At 42.1% G+C, this 20,246-nt stretch overlaps 1 protein-coding gene across 1 annotated transcript in view; it reads left to right on the top strand.

The window, feature by feature from the left end:
* Tnn (tenascin N) overlaps window positions 1-20,246 on the top strand; it is a 59,458-nt gene that overhangs the window by 10,500 nt on the left and 28,712 nt on the right. The window contains exons 6-12 of the mRNA XM_060364538.1: window positions 6,341-6,604; window positions 9,335-9,598; window positions 10,318-10,581; window positions 12,942-13,205; window positions 15,129-15,392; window positions 17,365-17,628; window positions 19,850-20,113. Coding sequence (XP_060220521.1) covers window positions 6,341-6,604; window positions 9,335-9,598; window positions 10,318-10,581; window positions 12,942-13,205; window positions 15,129-15,392; window positions 17,365-17,628; window positions 19,850-20,113 — 1,848 coding nt within the window. The remainder of the gene's footprint in view (window positions 1-6,340; window positions 6,605-9,334; window positions 9,599-10,317; window positions 10,582-12,941; window positions 13,206-15,128; window positions 15,393-17,364; window positions 17,629-19,849; window positions 20,114-20,246) is intronic.

Below are 20,246 nucleotides of genomic sequence, written 5' to 3'. Positions count from 1 at the left end.
AGCCCTGATACTTCCAACTTTTCATGTTTTATTTTAAACCCTAAGGAGGTCAGTTGTGAAGTTTCCATTCCTAATGTTACCCAGGAAAACAGGATGTAAAGTCCAAAGCAGGATCAGGAGGGAAGATCCACTCTCACTGGCCTACAGGTCAGCTAATCCTAGTAACAAAACTTCTACTTCTTGACTAAAGCCTTTTACATTCACACTAAATGTCACAGCCTCTAAGTTCTTACAGCAATTAATTGCATGTGCCATTGAATTGGTAGTTAACCTTTCAAGTATATTATCCCAACTAGACTATTAGCATCCAAGAAGTGTTTTTATTGTCAATTATCTCCTACATCAGGATGAGATACTTTATTGGATTGCAAATAAATCTATGGTGTGTGCTCTACTAAAATAAAAAAGAAAAAGATATCATAGTTCTGAGGTTAGGAAATAATTTCAGACTGGTTGAGAGTACTAGTTGATTAAGGCGACAAACAAATTTGGTTTCTCCAAACGTTTTGTATCTTGAAAGATGAAAAAGAGTACCGGAATTTAAGACTAGCATATGCATATACGGGAAGGGAAGACTGTAGTTCAGTTATTTTCCATTTAATAAGTCAGCCACTGGAACTTGTTAAAGCAAAACTCTTAAAACTGAAGGGTCTCTAAATAAAGGAGTTTATTGAGCTGTTACAGCTGCTAGACAGAAACAAAACAAACCAAAACAAAACTCTGACCAGGTTCTTGGACAAGTTCCTCTGACTATTAGGAACAGGGCTAAATAGCAATTGAAAATATCTGAGTAGGACACAGAGCCAAGAATATATTTGTATGATTCTGGGAAGGAGCACATATGTGCTTAACACTGGGTCTACACTGACAATAGGCAGGAGAGACTGGCTTATCATGGGCAACAGGAGCTATAACTCCACACTGCCAGCTCTGCAGCTGAAGGAGTTCTCCTGGGGATCTCTGTTCTGCTGCAGCCAGGGCCTTGAAATATTCTGCAGAAAAAAATTGGGTACAAGACATAAGGAAAGGGCAGAACATGCTCAAGAGATAGGTAGAGGCTCCTCAAGAGACAGAGAATAACAAGTATTTAATAATGTCTGCAAAGGGTTTTGAAGTTAGATTGGTCAAAGGATGTGGTCTGTATTTAAATTTAAAAATCTAAAATGAAAACATTGAATTAAAATGTTCAAGTATACTTGTTCTTAATTCAAGAATTGTTTTATTTGTCAATTATAAGATGTTTTATGATTGTATTCTACAGTTTTATGAATGAGCTAAGGGAGTACTGTAAAGAAAAGTTCAGATCAAAAAGGTCAAAAAATTTTTTTGCTATACCTAGATCAAAAGAAAATCAAGACCTCTTTGACTGTAAACTCTATCCACAGCTTTTTTTTTTTTTTTTTTGAGATTTTTTCCCCCTCAGGTTTATAAATAATAGACAATTCTGATATGGTTGAACTCAAAGGCCATTAACGTTTTGTTAATGTTTAAACCTAGCTAATGTTTAAACCTAGTTCATTAGTTGTTTTAGCCCTCCAGTTTCATATATCTCTCAGGAAAAGTGATATTGTTTCCATGCAGGAAATCTTTATAATGGCGGTATGTGGTGATGGCATCTTCACCCTCTCACATTTTCATATGTTTTCCTGTCTACCTAATACTCCGGAGTATTAGGATAATGCTCTGGAGTAAGGGAGCAGTGTTTACTGCTCTGGATTAGTTGGTTTTAATACAAGTAGACAGGGTGTGGTGGCCCTGGTTGTGAGTATATTTAAAAAATTATTATTATCATTTATTACAATTTATTCAATTTGTATGCTCCCAAGTTATTCAATTTGTCTCCTCCCAATTCCACCTTCCCTCTCTCTTCTCCACCTATGCCCCTCCCCTAGTCCACTGATAGGGGAGGTCCTCCTTTCCTTCTGTTTGACCCTAGCCTATCAGGTCTCATCAGGACTGGCTGTGTTGACTATATTTAAGTCAAAGTCTTTATGTAGCGTTAAAGAATATGGAGAGATCTTATTATTAGTTTCACCTACAGTTACTAATTGAGTTACTTTCCTTAGCATCTTCCTCCCTCCTCATCTTAAGTCATTGTTTTATCAAACTAATATCATGAAAAGGACAAGGCTGATAGAGGCCAGTGAGGACCACTAGAGTCCAGCAGGTAGGAAGTTGTAGCTGGAGGAGGATATTGGGACAAGGTTGGAGAAATCCTGTTTTGTAGATGAGACTACAGCTGTAATTAATCTATGATTTGGCCTGCAACTGCAGCTACTGGAAGATTTTGCTGCATGGAAAAATGGTTTAATGATCCCCACATCTCCTGTTGGCAGTCAGGGAGGTTTTGGTCTTGCAGTGCTGACTTTCATGTGATTTTTGTGAGTGTGTGGGGTCCATCCATGAGGTCTTCTTTTCATTCTCAGATGTCAGTATCTGATTGCTATCTTTGTTCTAGCCTGCGGATGATCAGGGATCACAGCTCCATGAGGATCCCACTTCTAGTTTATGACAGTAAAGGAGTTGAGAGCAAGGGGAGAGGAAGGGGGCAGAAAACACTGAGTTCTAGGCTGCTTCTGTCTCTCACTGGGATTCTGGGGTTAAATTTCTAGATCTAGAGCTATTCTAAATATAGAGCTTGATTTTTCTTTCTTGGTGCTCATAACAAAGATTTGTTAATTTACTTATTTAGGCTTTTGGCTTGATGGTTACCTAGTTCAGGTCTGGAAGCTCACCCCGCAGATAAACCATTTTGGGGAAGATGAGTGCTACAGTGAAAGAAATGCTTCACTCAGTGGTTGAAGAATGAAGAAATGGGAGCTTTTACCTGCAGATCACCCTTGAGTGGAGGGAGTTGAGTTATTAGACATAGGACAAGACCAATGAGGGAGAGAGCCCCCCACCCCCCAACGAAGGGGAGGCATGCTACTGTCTTTTCTCTGAACAAGTAGAGCTCTTCCACAAACGTGGGTGCCTCCTCTTTTAATTGTCTTTGGTTTTCATGTGACATCTCACAGGATGTTGTTGTTTTTTTAACCCTGAAGGAGAAAGAGAGACTTGGCAAGGTCTAGGTCAAGTTAATCCTGCCTTATAACTTTGGACAAAGCATTTTTCAAATGATCAACATGTCTGCAGGCAGAGCAGAGTACAGTCTGACCCAAAGGTTAAAGCAAAAAAAAAAAGGACAGCATGAAGGAAAGCAGAGATGGCAAGCCTTTCCATCCCATTTGAGTCACCCATCAGACATGTGCAGATAAAAGCAGAGAGTTGGTGTCCCCAGCAAAGTGTTCTTCAAGTCCTTGAAAAGCAACCCAGGCAACTGTTACCGTTATAACAATGCACTAGATGCTTTTAACGGCAAAGCTAGGGGGAAACTAAAGTGTATTTAGCCTGATCATGTGACTTACAAAGTTCATGGTTTTTAAGTGAAGGACAAATGAGTCTAGAGGGTTTGTTCAGGGTTTTCTTTGAACAAATCCCATCTCTTTAGTGTTCTGAGGCTTCTGAGGAAAAACAAGCTCCAGGGCCGGCCAGGTTAGATCTCTCAGTGCGCCTAGACAGTTCTGATCCCACCAATCCTCTGACCTGTGCAGGGAGCCCAGAAGCTATGGGCTAAGTGCTGACTGGGGCAAGGTGCAGAAGTGAGAGGCACTGCTAGGATCCTGGGTTTTATAGATGTGGGTGAGTCACTCTGGAGATGGTGAGGATTAGGGACCTCAAGAGCAGGACTGTACCCTTCTGTGTTCTCATTCATCTATTCTCATTTCATTACTATTGCCCCAGACTGAGCTCTGTTGGTAGGCTGTCACTATCTCTCCCTAGCAAGCACAGACTTGTATTTTGCATACAGAAAGGGGCATGGAGCAGGGAGGGAATCCTCTCTGTTGTGTGCATGCTTTTTTCAGGACAACCTCTCAGAGCCTCCTGAAGTTGGCACTGAGATTCTGTAGGTTTCTGCATCTGGAATTTCCCCCTCTCTCAGCTCCTTTTGCTGATGAGATATATCTAGCATTCCAAAAGCCCAAGGCTGTTTTCTCTCTTTAGTATTTTCCCCAAGTTCTAATCTACTGCTACCATGTTATTTCAGGTTACAATAACCTTTCAGAGCATATTTTATTTTGCCTATAGTTTGTTGCTGGTGGTTATTCTATATAAATTGATGAGATGTCAGTCATATTGGATTGGGTCTACCCAACTGACTCCATTTTAACTTTACTATCTCTGAGAAGATTGTTTAAAAGTAATAAGGTTCTATCCTGAGGTACAAGGCATAGCACTTTGGCGTGTTGTATTGGAGCAGGAGAACTAGACACAATTTAACACATACCGCTGCTACTGATCCTCAGCTGCAAGCAGACATTCAAAGATTGTTAGAGGAATGACAGTCACTAACATTTATTACTATTGATCTTAGAGAAGTTACCTAATCTGTCTAAGCCTAGCATGTACTTACTGTTCTAAGAAGGGAAGACTTTATTAGTTTTCCAAACTTCTGAGGCACTTGGTAAATGTCTTGCATTTTCGCCATGAGATTTGATAACTAATGAATGTACGGAAAGCACCATGACCCTTGGTGTGTGCTTAGTAAATGGTAGTTGACTTACTAAATGAAATATGAACTGCCTCTGGTAATGGAACACATTTCATCTTTTCTTGCAAATAAAACATTGCCCTTATGTTTGATAAAGGTGTGCTGTAGCTAATGTTGAAAAATGGGACTATGTGAAATTGTAACTTCTCTCTGAAAATTTCTTGGCTAAGAGTCAAATAATAGATGTGGGGAAAAGAGAAGAGTTTAGCTGCCTTAAACTAGGAAGTTATTCTGTTGCTTTTTAAGCTAAAAAGATGTAGATCCATACACAAAGGATATTCTAGTGTCATATCTTAGCTTTGTTCTATCCAACAACTTTATCAGTGGCCTTGATGAATGTGTATAGATGGCTTGCTTATAAAATTCTCCAGTGGTAGGAAGATGGATAGAAAGCTGAGCATATCAGTCCAAAGACTAAATTGTACATGGAACTTTTAAATGGTAAAATGAATAAGTGTCAATGTTGGCTAAGGACATTCTTACACATGCTGGGATGGAGCTGATGGGCTTAATATGGAAATCCTCATTCTTTGAATCACTTAACAGCTTTGTTTATGTATTTACTAACTTATATATATATTTTAAGATAAGGTTCAGTCTGTGGTTCAGTCTGGTGCTCAACTTCATGTATAGTCCAGGTTTACCTTGAACTCATGATCCTTCTGCTTTAGGCTCCCAAGTGCAAGGATTACAGACACCCACCACAACCACAGAAGTATGTGTATATGTGGTGATACTTGTTTCTACTCCCAGAATTCAGAAGGCTGATGTAGAAGGGTTATAAGTTCAAGCCCTGGCCATGCTATATAGTAAGGATCTCTTTTTAAAGAACTCTCCCAAATCCCCCAACCAAAAACCAAAACCAACCAACCAACCAACCAAAAATCATGAAAAAGAAGCTAAGAGGTGTTAGGGCCTATTCTAAACGTCCTGAAGAAGAATCTCTGCCGGTGGCACTTGGCAGAGAGCCAGCATTGACAAAATTTGAGGATCCCTTGATAAAGGTTAGTAAGTGCTGGTGTGAAAAAGATTAGGGGCATAGTTACAGGATATGTCATTGAGAAGCATGTGTGTGTGTCCAGGATACAGCTGGCAAATTGTTCTGAGCATAAGTGACCTGAACAAAGATTCCTGCTGTGTTATTTTATTGATAACTGCTGAGTGCCACCACGTTTTCTGTCATATATATTGTTTTGAGGTAAATGAGTTAAATTTTTGGCACTTTTATTTGGGAAAGGAAAAAGAAAGCAACGTTGTATAGATATAGGATAAATGCCATGTCTAGAAACTTTAAATTAGAAAGAGTAGACAGAGGAGGTCAGTTGTTTTGATTTCAAGAGAATTGAGAGGGGGAAGGACAACTGTTCTTGAATACTAAGTCTCCTGAAAAGGGATTTAGAGGCATTCCATCTGTACCTAATGGTAGACACGTTAAAGGAGTTATACTTCATAGAGACTTCTATGTCAGTGATAGCTTTGATTACATCTTAGTGTGTTCATCAGCTGCACCTAATGGAATTCACTCTAATGTATTCAGTGATCTGAGACTAGAACATAATTGTTTACCAATCTACCAGGGACCTATTTTTAGTTTAAGTTTAAAGCAGAGGCTGGATGATCACCTGTCCTGGTTGAAGGAGAGTCCTTCTTGCCCTGTGGAGAGACCGCTGACCTAGACCTTGAAGTGACTGCGGCTTTTGCCAGGTGAAGGCTTTCTCTAATTTTTCTCTCGTTTGTATTGTTATGAAGAAATTGATGGGCCAACCAATGTGGTCACTAATCAGGTGACAGAAGACACAGCATCTGTTTCCTGGGATCCAGTGAGGGCTGACATAGACAAGTATGTGGTGCGTTATATCTCCCCCGATGGGGAGACCAAGGAGAAGGCAGTACCCAAGGACCAGAGCAGCACCGTCCTCACAGGCCTGAAGCCAGGAGAGGCCTACAAAGTCTTCGTGTGGGCTGAGAGGGGCAACCAGGGCAGCAAGAAAGCAGACACCAAGGCCCTCACAGGTAACAGGACAATAGAAGTTGGGTAGGCATCCTCAGGGTAAGAAGGAAGTTGCTTTTGAAGGTGGCATCAGCTCTTTCATTGGTGGGGTTGGAGAATATTTACAAAAGCAGTTTTAAAAGATCTTTATTCGTTTTAAAATTTGTTAAATAATATATTCTTATTATATTTTTTCCTCTCCCAATTCTTTTTAGCTCCCTACCACCTCATCTCAGCCAACTTCATGTTCTTTCTCATTCCTTCAAAAGAGCCCCCATGAAAAATAATAAAACAAAACAAAAGTATGTAACATCAAAAATCAAAGCAAACTGAAAAACGTAACAAAAATCTCACAGGAAAAAAAAAACACATGGAGTTTGTTTTGTATTGGTTACCTATTCCTGGGCATAGGCCTGCTTGGAGTATGAGTGACTCACCCAGTAACACTCCATTGGGAAAATGTTCCCGCTTCCCAGCGGGTATCAATTTGCAGTTAGCTTCCTGGTTAGGGGTGGGACTTTCTGTCTACCTGCTTATTGCTGAGATTTTGTCCCAAAGCAAATTTCAAGTGTCAATTTTGTGATTTTTTTTTTTTCCATTTTAACCTCAGACTGAGAGATAAGACTATTTAATAAAAAACAGTCATACTTATTTGGGATGAAATTCCATATATCTCTTTTGGAGTAGAGTAAAACCTTGTGATTTTAATTTTTTTAATAAAAACTTAAAACATTGGACCAACTATAAGTTTGAATGCTTATCTGGGTTTGCAGTGGTGGTCAGAGCACTCTGCGTGTAGTTGGGAGCTCTCTTTCAGACCATGGGAATGGTTTGCATCAACATTTGCCAAATGTACCGATTCTTCCAGAAAACTTTCTGAAACAAAACCCTCCAAACTGCATTCACTTCTTCTGCTCCGCTCAGGCCGCTCTTTGTATTTAAACACTCCTTTGGTGATGCCCTGAATTCACAACAGCCTAATTGGTACCCACCTGCTCTTCCCAAAGGCTTAATAGGAAGCCAGAGGAAAAGGATTGTATTTGGACAGTCACTGAATACAGAGAACCTCAGAGAAGTATGCACAATAACTAGGGATGTGGTTTCAGTTCTTGGGCCGTTCAGATTTTAACCCCAGAGCTGCCACTTATTAGCTGAGTGGCCGTGAATCAATTTCTGCTTTATAGAATGGCTCAGAGGTGTCTGTGTTATAGGGGTATGGGGAGGGTTACATGAGTGTCTTGGGGTTGCTATTGCTGTGATAAAACACAATAACCAAAAGTAAGCTGGGCAGGAAAAAAGTTTATTTAGCTTATGCTTCCACATCATCAAAGGAAGTCAGGACAAGAACTCAAGCAGGACAGGAATCTGGAGGCAGGAGCCAGTGCAGAGGCCATTGAGGGATGCTGCTTACTGGCTTGCTCCTCATGGCTTGCTCAACCTGTTTTCTTAGAGCATCCAGGACCACAGCCCAAGGTGGCTCCACCCACAAGGTACTGGGCACTCCCACACCAGTAACTAGGAAAATGCCCTACAGGCTTGCCTACAACTGGGTATCATGTAGGGATTTACTTAATTGAGGTTCCCACCTCTCAGACGACTTTAGCTTGTGTCAAGTTGAAAGAAAACTACCCAGCACAGACTGACACACATCAACTGTCCTAGTTTGCTTTCTGTTGTTGTGATAAAACCCTGACCAAAACCATGAAGTTGGGACATTAAAGCCATCTCAGTGTCCCAAATGTTAAACCCTTTATCCTTCTATGACAGACGTCAGTCGGTATAGTCCCATCTCCGTGCTTCTTAAGGCCAGTTGTCTCACAGGACTCCATGTTTTACTGAGGTGACCGGCGGGCCTGGCTTTCTGTGACATGCAGGTTGAAACGCTTTTCCTTTCTGGGAACACTCTTAAAGAACTGGCTCCTAGAGCAGGGTAATAAGGGCATTCATTACTGCTTAGCCATGCCTTTTGTATGTCCCATACTGTTTGAAGGCCTTACATTTAGAGGAGGAAGTGATATCCCATACCTTAAATGCCATTATTTACGCATTACCTTAAAATGCCATACCTTAAATGCAGTATTAAATGCAAGCTTTACAAGCACTCATCATGCGGTAAGTAGTTCATCTAAGGGGAAGGACTGCGCTTTCCTTCTCTATAGAGGTCCAGAGAGAGAAACTTAAATCATACAGTTTGTCTTAAGTGAGGAACCAAGAAAACCAGAACCCAGGGTTCAGGCCAGTTTCATCACGCTGACACTCAGGCAGATTCCACGAGGGTCCTATTCATTAGCCCACACCCCATTCCCTGGACACAGATGATGCTTTATGTAGAAAGCACTGTCAGCTCCTACTTCTAGAACATCTTTCTTCCCAAAGAACATACCAGAGCAGGGAGAGATTATTGCAATATATTTGTTTTTGTGTACAAGTGGTAGGGAACTGCAAGAGAGTGCTATGTAATCTATGGTAAAGGAAAACTTTGTATATGAAAGCCATTTCTTTAAAAAAAAGAAGAGTGTATGGAATTAATCTATATATTGGCATGCTCTAAAGACTCTGCCTTCCACTTACCCTAGTAGATTGTTCGTAGAATACCTGACTGCTTGTCTACTCAAAGCCTTAAGTTCTCTCAACCCCTGGCACATAGATGACTGTGGAATTAATTTGACATCATTATTTCGGCTATGCCTTTGGCCTTTTAGGGAAGTACAGAGTAATAAAGCTCACATTTTTCTTTTGTGTCTTCCTTAAAGAAATTGACAGCCCAGAAAACCTGGTGACTGACCGGGTGACAGAGAACTCTCTCTCTGTCTCGTGGGACCCGGTGGAGGCTGACATCGACAGGTACGTGGTAAGCTACACTTCCGTGGATGGTGAGATGAAGCAGGTTCCGGTGAGGAAGGATCAGAGCAGCACCGTCCTCACCGGCCTGAGTCCAGGTGTGGAGTACAACGTTTTCGTATGGGCTGAGAAAGGCGATCGAGAGAGCAAGAAGGCCGACACCAAGGCTCCCACAGGTAAGCAGGCAGAGACAGACTGTCGGAACAAAATGGAAATCGATGGATCTGAGTGCGTGTGGTACCACAGGTTTGGTTCCAAGACCAGAGACTACAACTGGGATGTTAAGATGCGGTACACCAGGGCTGGAGAGCTAGGTCAGTGCTTGTGGCACAATCTAAGTTCGATCCTTAGCATCCATGTGTAAAGCTGGACATGGCAGCATGGACTTGTGGTCCTAGAACTGGAGAAGAGACAGGTGGATGCCCGGGGCTCATTGGCCAGCCAGCCTAAGCTAACCAGCGAGCCTCAGGATTGCATGGTCGTAATGCTTTTAGGTAGAATCGGTAGATGTTCGGAGAGGGTCTGCTTATGGAAATATTTGTGACGAGACTTTCAGAGCGCTCACCGGTGAAGCAGCCCTTGATAAAAAGATAAATTAGGTACCCTGTCATTGTGGCAGGTGTTTAATTGGCTGTCTCCATGTGCCATATGTTGCTATGAAGATATTGTTCCTTCTGTATTTTGGGGAGCCGAAAGCCAAGAAAAGATGCTAAGTGTATAGCTAGCCTGATTTTGAGACTGAGACTCGGAAAACGCTTTCTCCCTTGACTCCAAGAAGAGATTTGATGTGGGAACCCACTGCCTTGTGCTGAATGTTCTAGAAGATAAAGAGCAGGATAATGGGGGTGTGACTTCCACCGCTACAGATTTGACTTCTCAATCGTTTTCCTTTCAGACATTGACAGCCCCAAAAACTTGGTGACTGACCAGGTAACAGAGACCACTCTCAGTGTCTCCTGGGACCCTGTTCAGGCCAGCATTGACAGGTATATGGTGAGCTACACTTCCGCTGATGGAGAAACCAGGGAGGTGCCAGTGTCTAAGGAGAGAAGCAGCACCGTCCTGACAGGCCTGAGACCAGGCATGGAGTACAAGGTTCATGTATGGGCCCAGAAGGGGACCCAGGAGAGCAGGAAGGCCAACACCAAGGCCCCCACAGGTGACGGAGCATGCATTGCCTCTATCTATGTCATTTCTAAGTTCATGCGACATCAAGGCTGCTTTTTCCTTCTCTGACCTTGGCAATGCTCCATAGCAAACTGTGTACCTCCTTCTCTTAGGACACATGTCTCGTACCATAGTCTCCAAACTGTGATCTGTAAAGACTGATGCTCACTGCTCACAACCACCCCTGCTTCATCTTCTGCCTGTGTACCTTATTACCTAAACATTTCACTTCGGCAAGAAGCAAATAGGAAGAAAGGATAAGAAACTGTCATGCTGAGAGAGCCGGACTTGTAGGCTGTGATCCACAAACAACCTTTCCTTTTAAAAAATTCCTCACTTGTTTAAACCCCTCCAATGAAGTTTGTTCTTGTTTCTGCCCTTTGGAGGGAATGTTTTAGGCAGAAATAATTGCAGTGTTTTGTTATCTAAAAACAAGCCAGTGTCTAGTTCGCCCAGTGTTTTGATTTTTTTCTTTGTTTTTTTAGTAATGAAAATGTCCATTTGCATGTAAGAGTCCATCGTTCATATGCACCTAGCCATTTGCATGCTACTGCTTGTCGTGGGAAGGGGCATTGGTCAGCTTTTCTTCTGTTTCATTCCTTGAATTTCAGGTCTTGTTCTTTCCTCGGGCTAAGTAAAAATTTTCCATCCTGATCGGTTACCATTCCTTCCTCCTTATCCCCAGCACATTTCCTCTAATGGTTGGTTGACCAACGACGGTTAGCTGAGGATCCCCAAAACTGCGCTGATGGTGTCATCTCACACCTCTAGGTAGTCCTCCAGAACAGCTCTTGACACAACCCCAGGCATACCCCACTCTGCTCAACTGACATCTAGTTTGTGGGAACCACACATGCAGTTTGTGTCCATCTAAATTAACAGTCTGCGTGAAATGCTGCCATCCCCCTGGTTCTGTGAGAGCAAGCCAGCCATTTTCTCACTGATGAGGTATTTTTAGCCACAGGTCATACACCAGCTCATGTGTTCCCCGTGCTTCAGAAAGGGCTTCTCAACCTCAGCATGGTTGACAATACTTTGTTGCAGAGGTCTTTCTTTTGTGTTGGAGGATGTGTGTCTCCCTCCCCTTCACTGAGTTATAGCGATCAGAATGTCTTAAGCACCGCTCACCACCCCTGCTGAGATCTCTTGCTCCATAGCAGACACAATAAGCTCTACCAGGCATCTTGGTGAAACAGATGGAAGTTCAGACCTCACTCAAGGCACACAAAGTATTTTCATATAATTCCATTCTCTAAGTTCTAACACACTGGCCTCTTCAACTTCCTTAATAGCCCTGACATGGGTGGCCAGCCAAGAGTCCTAAAACTGTTGATCCTGCCTTACTTGTGGGCCTCCAGGTAGAAATTTAGATTCCAGTCTTCCTGGGGTCATACCCTGAAGTAACATACAAAGTAGAACCTTTGAACAAATGACCTTAGGAAAACGGCTTTTGCAATGAACTATTTAGAAAAAGGAAATGCTAGATAAAATATGTTTTGATTACCCTCTGTTATATAGTATGGAGGAAGATAATCATTTGGATTTAAAAAGTGGCAACAATATGATTTTATTATTGGTAATGTTAGTTGAAGGTCTTGGGCATCTACTCACTGCTAAGAATAGTCATAGCATGTTATTAACTCATAGGATGTAACACTTCTCAAGATATAAATTAATGTCTCCCATCTCCTGTTTTTGTTTCCTCTGTGGAAGAAATTGAAACACAAGGGCTGGAATGCCATTTACTACATTTTTAATCTCAGAATGAATGTTATCCGTTACCGGAGCTGTAAACATCGTTTTTATTCTTAGTTGAAAGAGCTAACCACAAGTGTGTGTGCACTCACACACACATTAAAAAAAAAATCTACCTTATGAATGCAGAATACAATGAAGCAACTTGCCCAAGTACTAAAACAGTTAATAACGGATGCAAGTAGATGCACATGTTGAATATTAGTGCCTGAAAGAACCTGAAGTCTATAGAACAGCCTCTATATAAATTTTAGAGGTGAACGAGCAGGGCTCAGAGACAGGCAGCTGAGTTGCCTGAGGCTGGCTACCAACAAGCTGGCTGATGGCTGAGCTGGGATGAGCCTCTTGGTCTGTTGACTGGAACCCAAGGTGCTTCCTGCCCCTCAGCTCTGCCTCTTAGTCCATTCTACTGTCCTGTGCTGCCTCCCTGAGGCTCTGAGTCAGCTGTGGAGACAACATCCTTGTCCATGAAGCACTGAAAATGCATGTATGACATGGAGAAACCTTATGAACTGGAAACTCTCCCTGCCCAGGCCAAACGGTCTCATTCTTTCTTGCCTGTTACTAGTATTTATTGATCAACTCTCTCTCTTTCAGATATTGATGGCCCCAAGAACCTGGTGACCGACCATGTGACAGAGACTACTCTCAGTGTCTCCTGGGACCCCGTGGAGGCTGACATCGATAGGTATATGGTGCGCTACACCTCTGCAGATGGAGAGACCAGGGAGGTTCCTGTGTCAAAGGAGAAGAGCAGCACTGTCCTGAAGGGCCTGAGGCCAGGGGTGGAGTACAAGGTTGATGTGTGGGCCCAGAAGGGGGCACAGGACAGCAGGAAGGCCAACACCAAGGCTCCCACAGGTATGAGCATTGTAGTTTGAAGATGTGACATATTTCACAAACCATAAGGGGACACTTGCTGTTCCTTCTCTGACCTTGGAAGAAAGCAGTGATTGTGGAAGACGAGAGTGGCAGGCTTTGTCATCACACCCATGCCAGCCCCACATACCCTTTACGGCTAATCTAGAAATATGGACCTCATACTTTGTTCTTACGAAGACTAATGATTGCTCACATCTACACACTCTTCTTCTAATGGTATATTTCCCCAACTGTCAATCATTCAATTATTCTAGGATCTAGGCGCTAAGTGAAAGGGGGAAATGGCTTTTGCTGGGATTTCCTTGGCACGGGAGGATTTATTGTTCTGTTAGTGAGTAAATTCTTTGAATACTGTGTATTCCATTTTGACGGTCCTAGAGTAGTGGTCATGCATAACAACAGTAGCTACTGGTAAGGCTTTTCCATTTCTGTTTCATTTGCAAAGAATAGCCTGATTAAAACGTGTTTACATAGAAAAGTCAGTCTTTAAAGTACACAGCTCAGCACTTAGGATTACACATTCACAAAATTGCCCAACCATTAGCACTGCCTATTTATAACATTTTCATCACGATAAGGAACATGATCTGCATGACCAGGTGTTGCCTGTCCCGTTCCCTCCCCATCAGTAGCAACAGCTGTCTGTTCTAGATTTCTTTTTTCTGTACAGTTCTAGTACATGGATTAACACAGTATGTGGCGTTTTGAGATTTACTTCTTTCACAAAACATAGTTTTCAGGTTCATCTGAATGGTAACCTAACATTGACATTTATTTTTATTAAAATTAATACTTTCTTGTATGGATATGCACATTTGTTTACCAGTTTTTATTAATGGCTGTTTGGTTTATTTCCACGTTTTAACTACAGAGACTAATGATACCGAGGCATTCATTTCCCATGGATAGATATATTAGAATTGACGTGTTAATTCTGCACATTTAATTAAGTTGCTGCCAAACTAACCTCTAAAGTGTTTGTGCCTTTGTGCATAACCACAGGCAAAAATAAGAGTCATTTTCTTCATTTACTTGGTCCCAAAAAGGATTTGTTGTGTTGGTAGAGCAGGCGGTCCACGTTTCCATTCAGAGTTGAGAATCTTCAGTCTAGTGGAGAACACGATTTCTATAGTTCACAGAGGATGATTCATAGGGTTTGATTCATAAAATACCCATGGAGTATGGCCACGTTACAGGTGGGCAGACTGGGGTTTAGTTAGCAGCTAAAACCCCCAGAGCCACTGGGCTGGGACTGGTACCCAGTCTCTCTAACTTCTGTATATGTTACTGTTTTCACTGTCCTTGGCTGTGGCCTGAGCATCCAAGAGGCTGTTTGTGGAGATAAGAGCTCTGTCCATGAGTCAACTGAACACCAGTATAGAACTTGGGGAAACTATAAGAACAGGAATGTTCAGCCCAGCTTAAGGTGGCTGGTGTGTGCGTGTGCATGTAAGCATGTGTGTGTGTGTGTGTATGTGTGTGTGTGTGTGTGTGTGTGTGTGTGTGTGTGTGTATGTGTGAGTTTAGACCAGTGGTTCTCAACCTTCCTAATGCTGTGACCCTTGAATACAATTTCTCATGTTGTCATGACCTCCCCAACCATAAAATGATTTTAGGTGCTACTTTATAACGTTAATTTTGCAACTGTTATGAATCATAATGTAAATACTTGTGTTTTCTGATGGTCTTAGGCAGCTCCTGTGAAAGGTCATTCAACCACGGGGGAGGGGGGTCATGGCCCACATTGTTGAGAATCCCTGGTTTAGACAATGTTTTGTTTGGGCAGCCCATGTTGATCTCAATCATGATCTCATGATTTCCCGCCTCAGACTCTGAGTGCTAGGATTAGACACTTGAAACATCGCACTCAGTTTGCTGGTTTGATCAAATTTTTCCTTTTAGATATTGACAGCCCCAAAAACTTGGTGACTGAGCAGGTGACAGAGAACACTGCCACCGTGTCCTGGGACCCAGTACAGGCTGACATTGATAGGTATGTGGTGCGCTACACCTCTGCCGATGGAGAGACCAGGGAACTTCTTGTTGGGAAGGAGGAAAGGAGCACCGTCCTGACGGGAATGAGACCAGGTGTGGACTATCAGGTCGACGTGTGGGCGCAGAAGGGGACACGGGAGAGCAGGAAGACCAGCACCAAGGCCCCAACAGGTAATGGGCGCTATTCCTTGAGATTATAACGATTATCATCGTATGCCTATGGGAGTTTGGTCATCCTGGGGTTTCTTTCACTGCTATTGGCCTAAGTCAATGATTTGGAGGAACAGGATAGCAGAATATTGTACAGCTTGTGCTACCTCTCTGCCTTTGATACGTTGTCTCTTAAGGAGGACCCTACACTCAAGCCTCATCTAGGTTAGTGGCAGGCTGTGGATATAACTCAGTAACTAGTGCTGGCATAGCATGAACAAGGTCCTGGGGAATCAAGTAAAAGGACGGATGGTGACGGGTGACTTCTGCCCAGTGTTCGTTCAACTGTGTATTCTCTTTGTGCTCCATCTCAAAATATTTCTTTTAGTGAATAGATAGAGAGGAGATGTATGTGGTCTGTGAGGGAAGTACTTTAGGAAAATGGCTTCCACTTGGAGCAAAGAGAGGATGTTACTTTGTTAGTGGTAAATCCTTTTCTGAGTACGATGCTCCATTCTGAGGATTTTTATCATTGTTATCTCATATAACATTTGGTAATTGTAAGGCCTTTTCATCTCTGCTTACAGATTTAGAAAGAACAGTCACATTATCAGATATATACATATTGACATTCACCCTTTAAAATGTACAATTCAACTAATTTAGTATACTCACAGAGTTCTGTAACTGTTACTATAGTATATTACTGTAGTCTCTTCTCATCACCCAAAAGAACTGAGCTCAAGTTCACATCCATTGCCATCTGCTCTCTAACCCTGCTGCCTCCAACTTTACTAACAATTATAGTTCTCTGCTCTAGACATTGCTTATATGTGGATTTATAATCTATATGGCCTCTAGTGAGATGCCATTCATTTAAGTTTATTTGTGTTGGAAGATGTATCAATATGCAAATTAGTATTTGATAGTAACATGTGAGCACATTTGCTTTTCAGTTTACTAGTTGTTTGACAATTGGATTATTTTAACTTTTAAAACTCTATTATGCCCTGACATTAGTCCTTTAGCCATAGCAACAACCATTGAAGTGACAGGAAAAAAAATACCATGGTTTCTTCCACACATTGTTTTCTATTTTGGTACACTTTAATTTTTCCAAATTGTGAAATGTATTGTTGTTATATTGTGGTTAAGTTTATGAAATAAATACTGATTTTACATAAAAAATACCTCTATTATGAATAATGTTATTAGGACATGGGTATATAAATATTTCTTTTGTATGCATGATACTGGGGATCAAACATAGGACCTGGTACATGCTAGGTCAGCACTTCACTATCTTTCCAACCTTCTATATGTAAGGTTTTTGCATACATATGTCATCAACTTTACTTAGTTATACAACTAAGAGTGGAATTACAGGATCATTTGGTAATTCTAATTTTAATTTATTAGGGAAAAGTTGAGATAGGATGCTGCATGCCCACTAGCAAAAGAAGGGGGTTATTTGCACATGTATTTGGTCTTCAGAGGTCTTTGTTGAATTGGTTGAGAAGGAGTCAACATCTCTGCTTCACGGCTGAGAATCCCTTCGTTCTGTGAAGCGGGTGGTTTCTATAAGACACGTAGCTGAGTGTGGCTTCAGAAATTCTCATGCAATCCTGAGGTATCTTAGAATTTACTTACCTAGGCCTCCACCTACAAATGAGGAAAGCAGTCAGGTGCCAGTTACCCAAGCTGATGAGGTTCTGGTCTGCTGACTGGAACCCAAGGTGCTTCCTGCTCCTCAGTTCTGACTCTTAAGGTAGAACACAGTCCCTTTGGCTGTAGCGCTCATTCTGCTGTCCCGTGCTGCCTCCCTGAGGCTCTGAGTCAGCTGTGGAAACAACATCCTTGTCCATGAAGCACTGAAAATGCATGTATGACATGGAGAAACCTTATGAACTGGAAACTCTCCCTGCCCAGGCCAAACGGTCTCATTCTTTCTTGCCTGTTACTAGTATTTATTGATCAACTCTCTCTCTTTCAGATATTGATGGCCCCAAGAACCTGGTGACCGACCATGTGACAGAGACTACTCTCAGTGTCTCCTGGGACCCCGTAGAGGCTGACATCGATAGGTATATGGTGCGCTACACCTCTGCAGATGGAGAGACCAGGGAGGTTCCTGTGTCAAAGGAGAAGAGCAGCACTGTCCTGAAGGGCCTGAGGCCAGGGGTGGAGTACAAGGTTGATGTGTGGGCCCAGAAGGGGGCGCAGGACAGCAGGAAGGCCAACACCAAGGCTCCCACAGGTATGAGCATTGTAGTTCGAAGATGTGACATAATTTGTGGTAATCCATAAGAGGACGCTTGCTGTTCCTTCTCTGACCTTGGAAGAAAGCAGTGATTGCGGAAGACCAGAGTGGCAGGCTTTGTCATAACATCCACAATATCATAATATTTTCTTCTTCTTTTGTCTCCTGAAGGTTAACAGTGATTGGCACACCCACTCACTTTTTATTAAAATGTGTATTTCCTTTGTGACCAGTCTCCAAAGAATCCTCTTGAAAAGAAGGAATGTATGCTAGGATCTGTGAGCCATATTCTTTATTGAAGTAAATGTCTTTTTCTGTGTTCTCTTTGGGACAATGGAGGACATTGCTTCCTTAGAAAACAAACCTCTTGAGTACCGTGTTTTCTATTCTGAAGCTCCTGTGACTAATTAGATCTAAAAACAGTTGATAATTCTAAGGCTTTTTCACCTGTGTTTCCTCTTCATCAAGAACAGCCTTCCCAAGATGCATTTTTACACTAAAATTCACCCTCTTGAATAGTCCAGTTCAGGGGATTTAGTGTATTCTTGACACCTTCACAGAACTATACAACTACTGCTGCTGTTTCAGAGACATCATGAGCAAGAGGAATCTCATGTCCATCACCAGCAAATTCCCTCCTCCTTCCTGTAACCTTATATCACAAGCGCCATCTGTCTCTAGAGATATTCCTGCTCTGGACATATCTTTTAAAGTAAAAGTATATTTTTGTTAATTCATGGGAATTTATAATGCACATATTATATTTTCATCATTCCCCATTCTCCCCTCTAACTCATCCCTATTGCTTTCCAACTCAAGAGTGAGTTGTTGTCTTCTCTTCTTCCTTTATAACCCACCAAGTCCAATTTATACTTCCCATATACTCATGGGTGTGGGGCCATCCATGGTTGACTGATTGGAGGCCACACCTTTTCCCAGAATCCATCAACTGTCAGCAGCTCCTTAGCTGGGGTTCCATGAGTCTCGCTCCCATTCACGGAGGAATGTTGCCTGGTTTCATGTTGTACATATGTCATGAGGCACTCGTGGCTGCCATGAGTTCTTGATTATCGCAGTCTTGTCACATCCATAAGACACTGTTTTTGTGAGGGTCCTCTCCAACTTCTGGCTCTTACCGTCTTTCTGTCTCTTCTTCCAGAATGGTCCTTAAGCCAGGGTGTGATATAGATGTTACATTTGTGGCTGAACCCTCCACAGACATTTATTCTTTGTGCTATGGCCAGTTGTGAGCTTCTGCACTAACCTCCATTCACTATTCTAAGAAAGTTTTCCAATTAGGCTGGACACTTGTTATACATGGATTCATAGATCATGTAGCCTTTAGTGATTTTCTTTTTCATAAAACACTATTCCTCAGGATCTTCCAAATTGTGGTATGAATCCATTCTTAATTTTATCATTAGTGAATATTTCATTGGATGGCCAAATGACATTTGGTTTGTCCATTTGTCGTCTGTGAATATGTGCATTTTCTTCTTTTCCATCTTTTTGCATAATGGTGTCATAGCATTTGTGTGCTAGTTCGTTTCCAAGGACATATATGCTGGGTCATTCTCTTATCAGGTCCATTATTTTTCAGTATATTATATATAGCAGTGTATTTTTATAGGGTTTATGCCACTTTATATACCCATTAGGAATGAAATAAGGGCTTTCTTCCTCTCTTCAGAGGAATTTATTAAGTTGATAGTACCACTGTTTTATAGTAAACATACTAAAATCGAGTGAAATCTTTGATTTCACCAAGACATATAGATAGCTGATGAAGGTGGGATTTGATTCATGAAGTGTTCATGGAATACTGAGCTATCTTATAACCCAGTTTAAGGTCCACATTTATGGAAACTGAGGCACACTTAGAGCAGCTGAGCTGTCCAAGTTCACGGCCGGTAAATGGCAGGCCTGGGATAGGATTCTTGGTCTACTGAGTGTAACCTGGGGTATTTTCTGTCCTTCAGCTGTTCTGCTGGGGTAGTTAATAGAACACAGGCTCTCTAACTCTAGATGTGGTAACCATTCCATTGTCCCAGACTTCCTCTTTGACGATCCAAGAGTCCAGTTGTAGTCTCTATCAATGAAAACTAAATATACGCATGGGGACGGAAAAACTATAAGAATGGAAAACTCAGCCCAAGCAAAATGGCCTCAGTCTTTGTTGACTAGTCTAGTATTTATTGACCAGTACTTTTCCTTTCAGATATTGATAGTCCCAAAAACCTGGTGACCGACCAGGTGACAGAGACCACTCTCAGTGTCTCCTGGGACCCAGTAAAGGCTGACATTGACAGGTACGTGGTGCGCTACACCTCTGTTGATGGAGAGTCCAAAGAATTTCTGATTGGAAAGGAACAGAGGAGCACTGTCCTGACAGGCCTGAGGCCAGGTGTGGAGTACAAGGTTGAAGTGTGGGCCCAGAAAGGGGCCCGCGAGAGCAAGAAAGCCAACACCGAAGCTCACACAGGTAAGGAGCGGCATAACTTGGCAGCATGACGGCTGCCATGTCAAGCTCAGGGGCAGTGAGATTTTAATTTCTTTCTGCGACACAGGGTTATTTCTCCCATAACCAGCATCATACATCAACCCTTATTTCCTTC

Source organism: Meriones unguiculatus, chromosome 11 (genome assembly GCF_030254825.1).
Source record: "Meriones unguiculatus strain TT.TT164.6M chromosome 11, Bangor_MerUng_6.1, whole genome shotgun sequence".
Lineage (NCBI taxonomy): Eukaryota > Metazoa > Chordata > Mammalia > Rodentia > Muridae > Meriones > Meriones unguiculatus.
This window is presented reverse-complemented; position numbering and strand designations above follow the sequence as displayed.